At 30.6% G+C, this 16,149-nt stretch overlaps 1 protein-coding gene across 1 annotated transcript; it reads right to left on the minus strand.

Annotated features, from left to right (window-relative positions):
• Positions 1–6,074: 6,074 nt before the first annotated feature.
• Positions 6,075–15,600, minus strand: LOC126844719 (relaxin receptor 2). Its single transcript, XM_050583099.1, has 19 exons — positions 15,459–15,600; positions 14,420–14,537; positions 13,040–13,108; positions 11,607–11,678; positions 11,404–11,538; positions 11,243–11,311; positions 11,087–11,158; positions 10,933–11,004; positions 10,799–10,870; positions 10,659–10,730; positions 10,528–10,599; positions 10,389–10,459; positions 9,837–10,004; positions 9,264–9,409; positions 8,788–8,938; positions 7,549–7,678; positions 6,560–6,750; positions 6,357–6,503; positions 6,075–6,193 (listed from the first exon to the last, which is right to left on the minus strand). The coding sequence occupies exons 1-19, from the start codon at positions 15,526–15,528 to the stop codon at positions 6,075–6,077; spliced, it is 2,016 nt and encodes a 671-aa protein (XP_050439056.1). The 5' UTR covers positions 15,529–15,600.
• Between the last annotated feature and the right edge of the window lie 549 nt (positions 15,601–16,149).

A 16,149-nucleotide genomic window follows, 5' to 3' on the forward strand; every position in this document is an offset into this window, starting at 1 on the left:
TTATTGTATTGTAAATTGTTTTGTCCATTATATTATGGTCTTGATCACTTTTATGTCTACTATAATACAAAACTGGTTTTAGTTGTTGAACAAACGCAATTTAATTATACAATGTTAGTCACTTTGCTTAGTATTGATAAGAAGAGGTTATTATAGTTAATTAATTATTTAACTCTTCAATTTTGATTGTAATAAATGTTTAAACATATTAAAAAAAACAGAAACTATGATGTTACTTTTACTAAAAAAAATTCTATTCGTATCACACATTCAAAATAAATTAAGTAGTACCACTATGTTCTTACTTCTTGTATTAAAAATATAATATTAAGTTACTTTATAAAATATTAAATAGTGTTAACGGTACAAAGTGTAGATAATTACAAAGTTTACTGCAGAAAGGTTGTAAAAAAAATTTAATTAAAAACAACGATTACACTTTTTTTCTCTCTAATAAGTTGAAATTTTGATATAAGCTATTAATGACTAATTTTCAAAATCATATCTATTATTTCATTCAATATTTAGTTTTTTGTCTCTCATGAACAATTATAAAAAGTGGAGTTGTCCCTTTTCTACAGCTGTTATCGGTTCATATATTTGAATAGCTAGATAACACTGATTTCACTATAGCTTAACATAGGCCTATGGATGTATAATATACTTATCTATAAAATATACAAATTCATTTTTTACCGGCATAAAGTATTTATATTATAATATAAAGCGAGCAATAATTGTATGTGTAAATTATCAATAGTTTTTAAACGTTTCTAATGTGTTGAATATGATTTTTGAGTGACAAAAAGTTGACTACGTAGGTATATTGACTATAGGAAAAATTCATTGGAAGGATGAATTTGAAGAAAAAACTATTTAAATGTCACCTATTATTATCAAGTCTTTCATCTTACTCCAAATTTCCCAATTTGAAAATATCCTACAGAATATATGTTCGTTGAAATAGTATATCTAAGGTCCTATGAGTCTTGGATATTTTCATATTTTGGAAAATTAGACAATTATAATTTAACTTTTATAATAATTTATCTCTTGTCGTTTTTTCCATTTAAATAACTTACTTTTTTAAAAATTGTTATCTGAGTTCATATGGGCGGATGTAGGCTCTAAAGCTTCGGCTCACACTATGAATGTCTAAATCTTAAATCCGACTGCTAATTTTAGACAGTTAAGTGTCTGATATAAATTATTACCTACACATTCATAAACGTCCACAATTCACACTTCTTTAGTGCAATACTAAAATAACTATACATTTTTAAAATCATAATCCACATTGCATTTAACATAAAACAGACTTAAAAAAATATATATTCACCTTAGGTAATTATTAGCGTCTTCAATGGTTTGGTCTTGAATTGATCCATTATATCTGCTTTTCGAAGTGTTTTCCTTAACCCCACTCTACATTTATATATTTGTCCATTAAATTAGAAATTTACATCATGGGACTTGCCTATCTTATTTTCAAGTGACCTTATATTTTATGCTGACACAATATAGACACAGATTTTTTTGAAACTACAAATATATTGTTTTTTTTTTTTACCAAATTTATCAAGATTTCTAAAATAAGTGACCAAAAATACCTTCTCGTACCTTAAAGTCTTCTTCGTCCGGCTATGAAACTATGTGTTTTAAACTACCTATGCCTTGTGTTTTCTTAAATATTCACATTTTCACAGAAACTGTTTGCGATGGAGGGAAGGAGTAAATTACAATGCTCCCTATTTGAGCTTATGCCTTACTGTGATCTATAAAAAAAAACCAACGATGTCTAGTTTTTACCATCCTTTTCTGGATAATATATAATCGTTTACAAAGTATAATAGTATGAAGTTCCAACAATCGTATGCTATTCATATATCATGTAGTTGACTAGCTTTTAATAACTGGCCACATTAAGTAAGTATATTTATAATATATAAATATTTCAATACACGTGTCAATGTTTTGTAAACAACTGTCGTTTAATATGTTCATAAAAGTTGATTGTATATGTTTTACACGTACAGTTATTTCTTATAATTTTGACTTATCTTCGTGATTCAAAGCATTCGCTGACTTTTTTGTAGTCGTCTGCAAAGAACAATGTCTTCGAATGACAAAAAATACAACATGAGTAACATATAATATCCTATTCTATTATCTTGGCATGCTTAAATAATTAAAAATGGGTCAATTTGCAGGCATCGTTTCATTGAAACGATCATCGCTCAACTCAACATTACCATCGGTGAGTTCAATCAGTTATGTTGTTGTCTTTTGAACGTTATACTCTTATTGTTAGGTACTGCCGAGACCCCACGATGTTACGGAAGCCGACATGTCGAAGACGTCCACTTCCGTCAACCGGAAACGTCGTCTAGCCCATACGCCTAAATTTCCGGTTGACGATTACTTCATCCACAGGTCTTCGACAGGTGCCGCCAGCGTGGAACCCGCTAAAACGTCCACGAGTTGCGGCAATGTCGTTGAATCGGCCACGGTAAAGCAGCTGCAGCCACAGTCATCGCAGAATCCGAGGTGTCCGTTGAAAGTAAGTATAGTTGATTTCGAGTTAGGTAGGTATATGTTTTGTAAAATTAATTTCCAAAGCAATAGAGACAATATCGAAAAATAACAAACCATGGCAACATATATTATTGTGCTGGTGATGGGGATGGGGATGTTAAATTTTTTAAATTATGGGTTGTATTCACAACGATGAAAATAAATTCAATAATTTAACAGGTCATATTCCCTATGAATTGTTTTAGGCCGGATATTATGAAAACACTAAAATATTAGTCAGAAACTTGATATTATGTTTACTAGCCACATTAGATACTAACTTGTTACTGCTTGTTATTATCGCTTGCTCTTTCGTGGTTGCAGACTTTCCATATTAAAATACATGTTTCCAGTATCACAGCACATCTACTGCTAATTTACTAAAATCTGTCTGAACTCATTTCAGCTAGGTACTAACACGTTTAGTAGTTAGTAAATCAATTACTCAATCAATTTTACAGATGGCAATAAAACGCACTGGTAATGGCTTTTATAAGGTTGTTAAGTCGACCGTCACGTCAGTGGAAGACGCCAGTGGAAGTAAACTTACGTCAAGTTCTTCCGGTTTAAACTCGAGCGGCGTTGCCCAAAAACCAAGTTTGAAGTCAAGTAATTTTCGAATGGTCGTTACAAATATAATTGAACAGTTAGTTACTTAAATAATAAAAATGCAAGATATAATATACATTATTATTATAACTTCTATTAGCCATACAATGTGCATTAGGGTGAATGTATAGGAAATATACATTATAAGAATTATACAATATAGGAAATAAATAGCTCAAACATTTTTTCAGATTTTATACTTCATGCCGTTCGTCCGAGCCTCTCTGTTTACACGTCAAACTTATAACTATCTAGAATAATATAATGTGTACAATTCTTCACAAGTTTGATATATATATATAGGAATTCCTAATTAGAAATGCTCTACGACATGTTATATTAAAGAGTTATATGCAAATGATTATTTTCGCTTAGAAACTCCAAAAGAACTATCGCTTCCTACGAGTGCCGGATGTAAGAAAAGACTTTCTTCTCCGGGTAGTTTACCAGCGAAGAAAAGTAAAATAGTCCAACAATATTGACAGCTATTGTCACGTCGTTATTATAAATTGTCAGTTGTAATTTTTCGTTTTGTTTCAACGTTGAAATGTATGTCGCAGGTAAAGCGCAAACAACTAGTACATTACACGGATCGACGTTATTTGCGAAGGTAAACAAAATATCTAGTTGATGTTTGTTGATAACATGTACACTTAGTGCGCTTAAAGAAGTCTAACGCATGTTTTGTTTCGTTTTGGGTTCCAATAATTATTGCTACAAATTGTATAATTTTTATCATTACAGCAAATTCCTAGGGTCGCATTACACAGTGTAAAAAATCGCAATTAAAATCAAACGATTGACGACGAGAAATAGACAAAACAAAATGATAAGTAGTGCCAATAAGCTTCATAAACGGAGACAACTTTACATTACAATTTCTGCAAAAGTATCCACAGACTATGTGTTATATGTATTTTGTAAATATAATTATTTGTTTACATTGTGTTATTTCTATCGGTTAAAAAATAAACTGTTATTTAAATACTAATGAACACTTATCGGAAATGTGTGTTCTATTAACTAGGTAGAAATATTCTATTTCATTACATTTAGACAAGGTTTTATTATTAATTTTAATATAACATTAAGGTGAAAATTGAATGATACTGCAGTTAATTAAATAAAAACAAATTTGTGGGCAAGGGCCTATTCTGAAAATCTGATTGAATCTATAATTAACAATTTAATAAGATAACTAAGTAATTTGTATCTTAAAATCGATATACTTAAAATATAAGTATATCGAGGCACAAAATTCAATATGCTAAAACATATTTTCAATAATCCTTATCTCTGCTGATTAGATGCCTTATCTTTTAATAATTCTTTTTCTAACAAGTATAAATGCGGCGCCTAAAACACAAGGGGTTTCAGTGACATTTTATTGATTTCAAGCAAATCAAGCTCAAAGTTTACATCCATACATGGCGTTTTCGTTTGGGGGTTAGGTAATTTTCTACCTGATCCCCGCAAATGATGAATAATTCATTTATATATCCTTACCACCAAATAAAATGGACAAATTGTAGTTAGATATATTTTGTTCTTTATTTTATTTTTTTGGACGCTGCGGTGTGCTGTATATTCAGGGCCGCTGTTGACAGTGTTTGGATGTACAATAAAATCTAATAATTACATACCCGGTCTATGGAGATATTACAACAAAAATGTCTATATAAACAATACGATATTTTTAAAACCTGTATAAACGTTAATGAAATTATACATTTTATAAATAAACTCAAATTATGAAGGTGTTTATCTAATGAAATATTAAATAAAAAACTGCTTACGGTATTATATCTTTACCGTTGATGATTCTTTTTTTAATGGATGGTAGTATTATTAATTATGAGGTGAATTTCCTGGTTGTTTTAATCGATTTTTTGTTTTAACCTTTTTTAATTACTAATGGAAGCTTGGAGGATGCCAAATATATCGTTTGAAAAAAATCATTTTAATATAACAGCTTATTTAGGAGTCGCTTATACATCCCAAATTAATATTTAAAATATTTGCAAAACATAAATAAATAATATATTTTTGCTTCATAATGAAACAACAATGAATTTATTAGCTTATAATTATAATTATTAAATCCACTAGTTTAGAGTCGACCCGTTAAACTCGGGGGGAAGGGGCTTTTTAAAAGCCGTTTTTTTAGTAGTTGAGGTATGTGCTTATTTTTTAAATGTGATTACAAATTTTTACAATCACACATCCCCTACCGTCCCAACTTTTAAACTTTAATAACTTTGAAACTAATAAATTATCCAAAACTGGTTATCGACAGTAGAATTATTATTAATTAAAAAAATAATCAAATACCATTAGAACAACTTCAAAGTTAATACGGTTTAAACAAATAAAGGGCGGAGTAATATTTTTTAATATATATTAAATTTGTCTCAACTAATAAGAATAAAAAAAAGTCTAATATCTTCTAAGCATTTGTTGATTGGGTCATTGTTAACCAATCATCCGGTAAAGGCTTAACGTTATATTAAAACGATGCACTCTGGACGAACGTCGGCCACCCTAGTACTAATGTACACATTATACCTATTTAAGGGGATAAAAACTAAACATTTAAGTCAAAATTGATTTTATTTTTTTAGTATCACATGTATTTCAATTACACGAACTCAGACACAAGTATACTCGTATAAATACGTTGACTTAGACCTAGAAGTAAAAGGATCTCTAGTTATTTGTTATTAACTAATTGCAATTCTACTATATGTTTAATATATAACTACTACTACAATAATGTTCAAAATTGCGTAGGTCCAAACCATTATGTCGTGTTGGAATACATTTTAACAAACACTATGACTATCTACATAATATTAACCAAACGACGTTTGTAGTGTAGAAAAAGAAATATTTCAATCCTCATTGGTTGTTTCGGTACTAATTTCTTGGTTTTTTCTCTTCGTATTTTTCTTAAACATTTTACTTGATGCTGATGTCTGATGGCTTGAGGTTTGAGACATTTCAAAATTCCCTGAAATAAAAAAAACCAAAGTACTTCAGGTATTGTGGTTTTGCAAAAATATGTATTGGCTTTTTTTAAAATTATAGTCTCAATTTTATTATTGGTGAGCGGAATTTGATGGATTTGAATGAATGAGTCATTGGTAATGAACGACAAAAATTCTATAGTTTACCACTATTTGAATGGAGATTTGGTCGTTTGAAAATGTTCCTTGCAGTCAAGATGTTCCTGTACTTGGGGGTGGTGAACGTGTACAAAAGCGGATTAACGAGTGCATTAATGGGAACGATGAAAACGACAACCCATCCGTATAATTCACCTGGATAATACAAAAACTGACAAATAAAAAAATAACAAATAACCAACAGAACCTACTTGAAATATGGAATTTCTGTATAGCTGCAAACTTCAGTATGATTATTGGAAGCCAACACAAAGCGTTGGCCAAAACGATGAAGAAAAACCGAACGGCGAATTCAAAATCACCAACCGAAATGCGAGCCGCTCGTCTGGTTTTCCACACGCTTATGAACATTAATGTGTACAGAGCTGACAGTAACAAAAGACTTGAAAAAAAAAACAATACAAAGCATAATTTAATTGTAAAAAAAATATGGAACTTGTACAGTTTCAGTTCAATAAAGAACCTACAAAAAACCACTAGTGGGTAAAAAAAATAACTAAAAAATATCAATTATTACAAAAAGAAATAAGAAGTAAATAATAAGATAATAAAATTAAGTTGTAAGCCATGTTTAATTTAAAAAAAAGGTTTTGTTTAATAATTTATTTATAAATAAAGTTTAAAACTGAAATAAAAATAAACCCCAACTTTAAGTTTACTATTCAAGCAATGCAAACCCGCCGTTTTTGTGCGATCGTACACCGACACATGACCTGATATTTGCAACAAGTCAAGCATTATAAGGTAATAAGTAAGTAAGTATAATAAGTAATAAGTATTACTTATAATACTGTATACTACCTAATGTATGTGCACTCGGGCGATAACAATAATTATAATAATGAAAAAATGTTGTGATTAATATGAGATACGGTTTACAAAACATAATCATTAATCATATAGTGTTGAATGTACATTATACAGACCTTTTGTTCAATAATTTCCCGACCATTAAACGTTTACAGTGTACAAATTGAAATACCTAATCGACCGCAGAGATGTATCTGAGTGTATATTGTTTGGGTAAATAAATATATAAAATGCATTCCGCCGTATCTGTCTATTGTGTTTGAATAATGACTGTTATATTATATTGTGTGTACATTTTTTTTTATCCTTAACTCAAGGGGTTGTTTGCCGGAAAGAGAAATTAAACGACACTGTTTGTTTAACAAATTACCTCGCCGAGTGCAATCCCAAAAAAACAAAAGCCGAGTACTGCCATCCGATGAGAAATGGATCTTCGATGTACAAGGGATAGCACAAGCCGTTGGAACCATAAAATTTCGTCGCATGTTTTAACAGGAGCACTGTATTAGTAAAACAATCAATAGAAAATATAATGAATTAACAATACAATGTGAATTTATTATGTGTGCTCTAAAACCAGTAATTCATAATTAATATAGGAATGTACCTTATAAAGATCCTCGTGGATTTAATATTACCATGAAATCGGGTAAGGTTCTACATTTTTACAATTTAATTTAATAATTAAATGGCCATTTATTTGGAAATATGTACTAATTTTTTGAAGGGGAGAATTTTTATGTCGATAAAATATGCTTTTGGTGACACAAGCAGAAGTAGAGTAAAGCATTTAGTTATTGGCAGTGGTAATGTTATTGGCATACCAAACTTAATTTATTAATAATTAGTACTGTGTCAGACTTTTAAAAGATTTTTTTTAAATAACTAGTCACACTTTTTTCATTTTGCGCACAATATAAGAATTGCTGCTGAAAAATGTGGAGTTGCCCGGCCACCTTGCAGTTTAGATAAAAAAAAACCAGACAAACAAAACGATGTCATGTGGATTTTCACTAGTTTAAAGTATTAATGAAGAAGATGCAATTGTAAAATGACTACTTGAATACAAAAAGTGTAAAATTGTTTTTTGGTAAAAAAGAAAAGCCTACTAAACTTAGTTTTTTTATAAATATTTAATATGGCTTTAAATGGGATCTCAAAGTAGACAGTGTGATATATCGTATACAAAGTGTAAAAGAAAAATTTTGCAGCATACATAAATAAAATTATTGTAACTTGACATTAATGTTAATACATTAATGTCAAGATAATTTACAGGCACTCGGTTTTTCACGAAGAAAAATAATAAAAGTGAAAACTTTTAGTTGTTAAAAAGTTTTTCATATTTTAAGTATAACACATCAGTTTACATTGCAAAAAAGTTCTCAAAATTAACAAAAGAAGGAGCTTGATTTGTTTAGTAAGAAATATTGCTAAAAGTAGAGTGCATTTTATCATAAAAATGAGATTTGGAGAGAGAGAGAGAGAGAGAGTAAAGTAATTTTATTTTTGCAGTTACTAAAATTCTTTCATACGGATTCAAGACAATACTGGAGCAAAAATGTCAAAGGTATTTTCAAAATCATGACAGCTCAAGGTGTGTACTTACGCGGTGCGACGGAGATGCATATTGCTACCAACCATATTGCGGTTACGCAGTAAGTTGCGGTTTTTAATTTCAACACATGATAACCGGAAAACGGTACGGCGATGAGCAAGAATCTCTCGAGGCTGAGAAACACCAATATTAGAAGCGACACCTAAGAAAATATTATAAGAAAATTTAATGTGAATTTTCAATAGAACATCTGAAATTTGCAACAAATAACGCTCCAAGAGCGTAACTGATGTGCTCGCTTGACGATAATTATTATTACTTGGATGACCTTTGCTTCGAATATTGTCCTCTCCTGTTATGTCATACTTATTTGAAGTTACTATAAACATTTTATGATTTTGCAGGGCGATTCAGTAAAATAAATTTCGTTATTGAAACTGGACATTTAGCTCAATGTTTGTGTATACAATTATTATTGTCGTCGAGCGTATCCTAATGGTTGTGCGATAACACCACAATGTTCTTACTTCGGATGAAACTACGGCGATCATTCCTATTATTGTGCACAAGCTGGACGACTTCCACTCGTGGGCGTAAATGTAAAATTCGTCGCTGTATTTCAAATCGTGATAACCGATGACTGTCAAGTACAACGCCATCATTATGTCTGCCACTGAAAAAGCGAGTAAAGATCAAGACGGCATTTACATTTAATACACATAAACCAATGTAAACGCCCACCACGAAACCTTTATTTTGACCACTTACAACTATCTCTCATTTCCAGAGCTCAGCAATCACTTCTATAATAGGTTTTCTGTTCCAAATGTATCAATTTTTAACACCAAATTTAAACTATCAAGCTGATTAAATGAGTTTTGAGGAATATTAAATTTTAGATATTTAAATGTTCCCCCGAGTGATCCGTATGTATGATTCAACCAAATTGAATGAATCATTTATCAAAACGTACCAAGTTTTTTTAATCTGAACCGAAACTTTCCATAAACGGATACTTTGAGGTTTTAGCTTGACCTTTACGTTTTTGTACTCAATAATTATTGTATTCTTGTATTTTTAATTGAAAAAATAAGATTTACCGGCCAGGTTACGGATGACGAAGTTGATACCATGATTTTCATCTCTGAGATTGCCGAACATGCGACCGTAGAGAACCATAGTGTTCATGACTAGCGTAAAGAAGGCCACTGGCCACAATGTCCACCGGAGAATGGGTTTTGGCAAGAGATTTAAACCCGAAGATAAATCTGTCAACCAACCGCATTTACGTGAATCTCAAAAAAGGTTGTATTCAAAGTATTTACACCGGAAATGAGCGGAACCGCACCAAAAATCGATTTAAAAAAAAACATTTACATCATTGAGCAAAATATGTATTAGGTAGGTTTTTGGGAACTGTTGTTGGCTTCTTGGGTATATTGATAGCACAAATTTAGCGTTATCTTCCATGACAGAAGGGAAAAGTTATGAAATTAAAAAAAATGTTTTTAGAAAAGCTCCTCTGGCAAAAATATGTTATCAGATTAAAAGGAATGACTAAGTTTTTTTAAAATAGGAACTAGTAGGAACTAGTACTGAAAGCACACGAGCGGCTTCACTTGTCATAAAACTACAGGTTTGAAAATGTTTACCATCCGTGTTCGGATAACAGAGAGGCACGTTCCTGGCGTACAGAGCGCAATAGTGAAATTCTTTCAAGTACCTGAAAAAAATTATAAATACTTTCATTATAAATGCACTGGGCGTACTTGTTTCACTATAAAAACGTACAGAATTCTGAGTTTGTCTAATTTTCGAAACACCGTCGCATCCATGTTTCTTTTGTCTATACCTTCTAGAGACCTAAAATCACAATTATGTACCATACTCACAACACAAACGAGCAGACCTGTTGTACTTACAAAGATTTTAGATTGGACATGGACTTGTACACGTCTCTGTGTATGTACTTAACCGGATTGTACGCCAGCGAACTGTGGATGAAAACAAAACTCAATTACTTAGGCATTAGGACTTGTGCATTGAAACTAATATAGCATACAACTTGTCGATGGACGTCAACGGCCAAAACATAGAGGGCGTCACCGTCATTATGTGGTTGTTGGTCAGATTCCTGAAAAATGTACTCTTAATTTTACTCTTATAAACACAGGTATAATTATATTCAGTAGTTACAGTTCAAGTAGTCTGGTCTGGTTGACAAATGCGCGTTCGTCGATAAAAGAGATTGCGTTGAAAGATAAATCTCTAGAAGAAATAAAATATACATTTTTATACATTGTGTATAATATTATACAAACTGCGTTGTTACTATACGCCTCGCACTTACAAGTCTGCTAAAGACGGCAAATTTGCCAACAGACATTTATCCAGTCTTTCAATGCGGTTGCTCTGTAGGTTCCTGTATTATAACCAAAGATAAAAATTGAATCGTTTAAAACAATAATTAACAAACGGCATACAATTGCATTCGAAATAGTATTACATTACTCTCAGCGACGGCAACCGTGGCAAACAGACGTTTTTCAAACTCAGCATGTTGTTGGACAAATCTCTATAAGACAACGACAATATTGTAAGTTCGCAATTTTTTAAATTTTTATAAAATTTTAAAATAGAATCCAGAATTTTCGTTACAGTCATTTTAAATTGGTCAAATGAAGCCACGAGTCTGTATTCAACAATGCTAAGCGGTTGTGATCTGCATGTAATTGTTCGAGATTTGTTAATCCGTACAGCGCGTTTGGCTCTAATTCTTCTAGTTTGTTTTGTAATAAAAATCTATATAAAAAAAAATTAGTTATATTTGATCAAGGATAGAAATAACAACTAGAGTCAATATTATTTACATCCATTGTAGTTGATTTTGATGGGCAAACACGAACGGAGGTATTCTTGTCAAAGAGTTATGGTGCAAGCTTCTGTGCATGATAAAATGTTTTCATTAATACAAGCCTGTAATGAACCTACCTATCAATAGTAATTGGATTTTGTTCAGGATTTAAAAACCGATTATGGTGAAATTCAACAGTAAGCTCTACAAGAGTGTAATAAGACCGACTGGCTATGTTGTATAGTTTGGAGTGTTGGGTGGTAAAAGAAAAATAGAAATAAGAATGAGTATAGCGTATAGATGAAAATGCTTAAGCATAGAAGAAATTTCAGGCCAATTTTCCAGATAAGAAAGCGACTCTGGTCTCTAAATGGTTTAGTGCAGAATTTTGAATAACCAATAACTCGAAATTAAATTTTTTCGATATGGGTCCCTATTCTCTTTCCGTCTTACATGTAATATAAATGATTTTTAATTTTACTTTAGTACAATTAACAGTAGATTTAGTAGATTAAATGCGTCTTAAAAAAAATTAGCTAAGAAGTATGAACTAAAGAGTAATAACAACTATTTTGTTCCATCGTCTCTTAAAGATCAACAAAAATGTTACAACGCATGGATTAGTTTCGCCAATTTTAGAATATTTTTTACAACTAAAATTGTATATATATTAGACAAAAAAAAATGTGTTTACCTGAATAATCTTTAATTTAGGGTAAAAATAATGAAAATTAAAAATTTTTAACTTAATTGATTAATATCTAGAGGTAACTAAGCTATTTGTAAAGTTGATATAAATTTGTGAAGATGATACCTTATTTACTTTTACTATATTTTTTTTAAATTTTGAAGCTATAATATTCGGAGAGGGTTTGTTGGAAAGATGATAAAAAAACTTCAAAGTAAATGAGAAAATTGTTTTATTTATTATTGGTTTATTGAGTAAAATGTTTAATAACTTTAAACCCCGAACTTAATATTAAATGAACTTTCAAGTAGTGATATCCATTATTTTTCTTATATTTTGCGTAAGTTTTTTTTAATTATCTTTCCAATGATCTTACTCCGAATATTATAGTTTCAAAATGGAGAAAAATATAATAAAAGATATCAACTGCACACGCGTTAAGCAAATAGCTAAGACAAAATAGCTTTGAGTTTAAATATTATCCGATCAAGTTCAAATTTTGACAATTTCCTACTTTAACCCTAAAGACTTTTCAGATAAAAAAATTATATTGGGTATGTCTAATAAATGTATATACTATGGGACATTCTGAGTCAAACCAAGCGGCCATCGGCTCGACCTCCTCAACATTTTTAACTTTAATTTTATTCGTTAGGCACATTTTTCACTTTTTACTCGTATAATTTCAAAAAATCAAATTTTACCAAGAAATGTGGTTTGGTTCAGAATGCCCTATGTACATCCATAACAAGCGGACTTACAAAACTTTCAAGTTGGTATATTCGTCAAATGAATCGTTAGTCAGCAAAATAGTGTTGTTGACGAAGGCCCTAAAAAAATAATTATTACATGCTCTAAAGTCTTAAGGCCCGGTCAAACAGAAAGTGGACAGTCTGCAGTCCGCCGTAGACTGGGATAGTCAAACAGAATGCGGACAAGGTTGAGCGAACCAGTGTGAAATCAGCCACCAAGGGTGCACTGTGTGTTGTTTTTGCGTTTTCTATTTTATTTTTAAATGTCCAGCAGTTCTTCTGGCGAAGAAGAATATCGCTTCTTCTGTTTGCTTTGAGTCAAAGAGAAATGAGTGCATAAAAAAAATGTAAAAAAAATGAGTTCGGTGAGTCTCACCGACTGTGTTGTGAATTGAGTTCTTTTGAAAATCGGTTTTTCACATATCATCGAATGTCTCAAGTAAAATTTGAGAACTTACACACTGTTAGAACATAAAATATACTATACATATATGCAAAATTATTCCAGTCTACGCGGACAGTCCATTTTCTGTTTGGCCAGGCCTTAATTAAACGTGGTAATTTTTTTGAATAAGTTAATACTATTTTTTTACATAGCATAAATACATAAAAAATTTTTTTTTTTAATTTAATGAATTTGTATTTAAAGTATACACAAAAATGTTCAATAAAAATACTCCTGTTAGTTTCTCTTGTTAAATAAACAGGACAAATAACGTGGTCGAATTTAGAAAATGTTTTGGGTAGGTATATCAATATCAAATATGTAGCTATACTATAGATATAATTATTTCCCCTTACGATTATATAATTAACTTTAAATATATCAAAACCGTTTTGTCCGCTACAAATATTTTTCAATCGATAGCATTCGATTCTCATTCTAACTTTAAATACTAATGAGCACTGAATAGATAGAATATATTATACATTCAAGTAAATGCGTGACCTGGAGTTTTAACTATACATTAATTCATGCAATTAGGGGTCATTTGCTTGGAAACAAAAATATAGAAAGCAGTTGTAAATTTTATGGCCCTATAAACTTAAAAGCACGTACAGTTTACGTTATTTTTCATCAGATTTCCTGATTATTTATTCATGTAATATAAAACTAATTAGATACAATCCGAGCAATTCAATGCTCGTTGGGCGTTGTATCATGTATGATATGTATGTATTACTGTAATTTGAACAGAAATAATTTAGCAGATTATTAAAGTCGGAATGTCTGTTCAAAAAAGAACATTGTCCTATACGAAAAGGATATGGCTTAGAAAAAACAGAATTCTAGATTAGATTTCCTGTAGCGCCTAGTATTGTATAACATTAATCTTAGTTAGAAATCTAATAACGGCTTCACGTTGGGTTGGAATTAATTTTACTCACATGTTCACTACGTTTCTAGAAACGTTTCTGGGCACTGTCAATAGTCCTGCGTTATTGCACCGCAACGCTGTACCATAGCGACCACGACATTGACATGTTTTAGGATAGTTTCTCAAAGCTTAATAAACAAAAATTAATATCAAAAAATATGTTGCAACAAATATGGTGAAACCGTCCAACAATTCTTTAAAATGACACTCTGATACTATGTCATGAATGTAAAATGATATTATGTCATTGTAAAAACCGATGATTTTATTTTTGTAAAACAAAATAAAATGTATTTTGCTAATTTGGTTTCCTTAAATTGTGTATGGTTTGTTTTTGAAGTACCACGGTATGGGCCAGATATAAATGTAATAGAAACAATTTTGAAAAATGAAAATAACTTTTATAATATGTGATGTACAATTAAAGTTATTTTGTTATAATGTGCCATACTACTTATGAGAGAGGACTGTTATTACATAATATGTATAATATGAACATACTGTAATTGATATTAGTAATTATTAGTAATCGGTTTCGATAAAAATTAACTAAATTACCTTTACACTTTGATATGAAACTTGCCAATGGCTATATTGATAGGGTATTTGAATTGATTGATGTCAGTATAAAATTAAATACTGGTGTGACTGATTTAATCAATGCAAATTTGTAAATTTGTAATTGAAAACTGATGCAGTTTTTGCAAAATGTAAGGTAATTTATTTATTTTTCAAATAAAAAGTATCTGTGTTAGAATGCAATACATATATTTATTGTTTTTTTTTTATGATATGTTGAATGTTAATAAATATTCAAAATTATTTTATATTGGTTTGCTGTTTGCATACATAAGTGTCAATGAAAAACACAGTTTTTAAATTTATTTGAATCTATTTACGTTTAAACGTATTTACGTTTTTATAGTGGTCGTCACGAGCTTGTGTTATATTATACATTTTTGAGATTCTAGCACGTAAGTACGTTATTGCAACTTGACAGTTAAGCCGGAAGTATTCTTAATACTGACGGTTAAGAAGAAATGACTTACCACAAGGCGTTGGCGTAGTGTCTTCCTTGATTACTTGTCCGTTTGAGTTTGTTTTATTTCCGTTTGCCATTATGTTATATTTTTCAGTGTTCACGTCTAGTGTTGTTCTATTTGTTTTTACAAATTCTTGGTAAATCGATAGACTACCATGTAAGTCGGCTAAACAATAACGAGCAATTGAAAAGATATAAAAGTTTTTTTATTATCTATAAAATAATCGGCGGTCACGATCCATACACTTATGTTACTTTCACGCATTTAAGAACCTAAATAAACAACTGCAGACAGTTTTGGAAACATGAGGAAAAAATCTCGTTTCAATTTACTGTGATTTTTTATGTCAAACTTAACAGAAAAATCTATCGGTAAACAACTCTTTAGAGCCTGATCTAAAATGAGGGCTAATATTACAAACAGAATTATAAAATTAATAAATTGCACATTACAGTGCAAGCTGTCGTCAAAATAATAAATAGTCGTCAAATACAAAAAAAAAAGTAAAATTCGTTTGTTTGTTATTAATACTGACCGCATTGGACGACATCTTCGTCTTCTCCGTGAAGACAATCTTTATAATGATTGCATTTGTATAGATTCGGCATGCAGATTTCTGATTTCGTACACAAAAACGATCCTTCGTGACATACTTTGGTACCTGAGAAATAAAAAATTAAATAAATTAGTTCAAACG

The sequence above is a fragment of the Adelges cooleyi genome, unplaced genomic scaffold (genome assembly GCF_023614345.1).
Source record: "Adelges cooleyi isolate 19-005CV unplaced genomic scaffold, UGA_ACOO_1.1 ACOO_flye_CR_arks_rails_tigmint_CR_PRNA_651, whole genome shotgun sequence".
Lineage (NCBI taxonomy): Eukaryota > Metazoa > Arthropoda > Insecta > Hemiptera > Adelgidae > Adelges > Adelges cooleyi.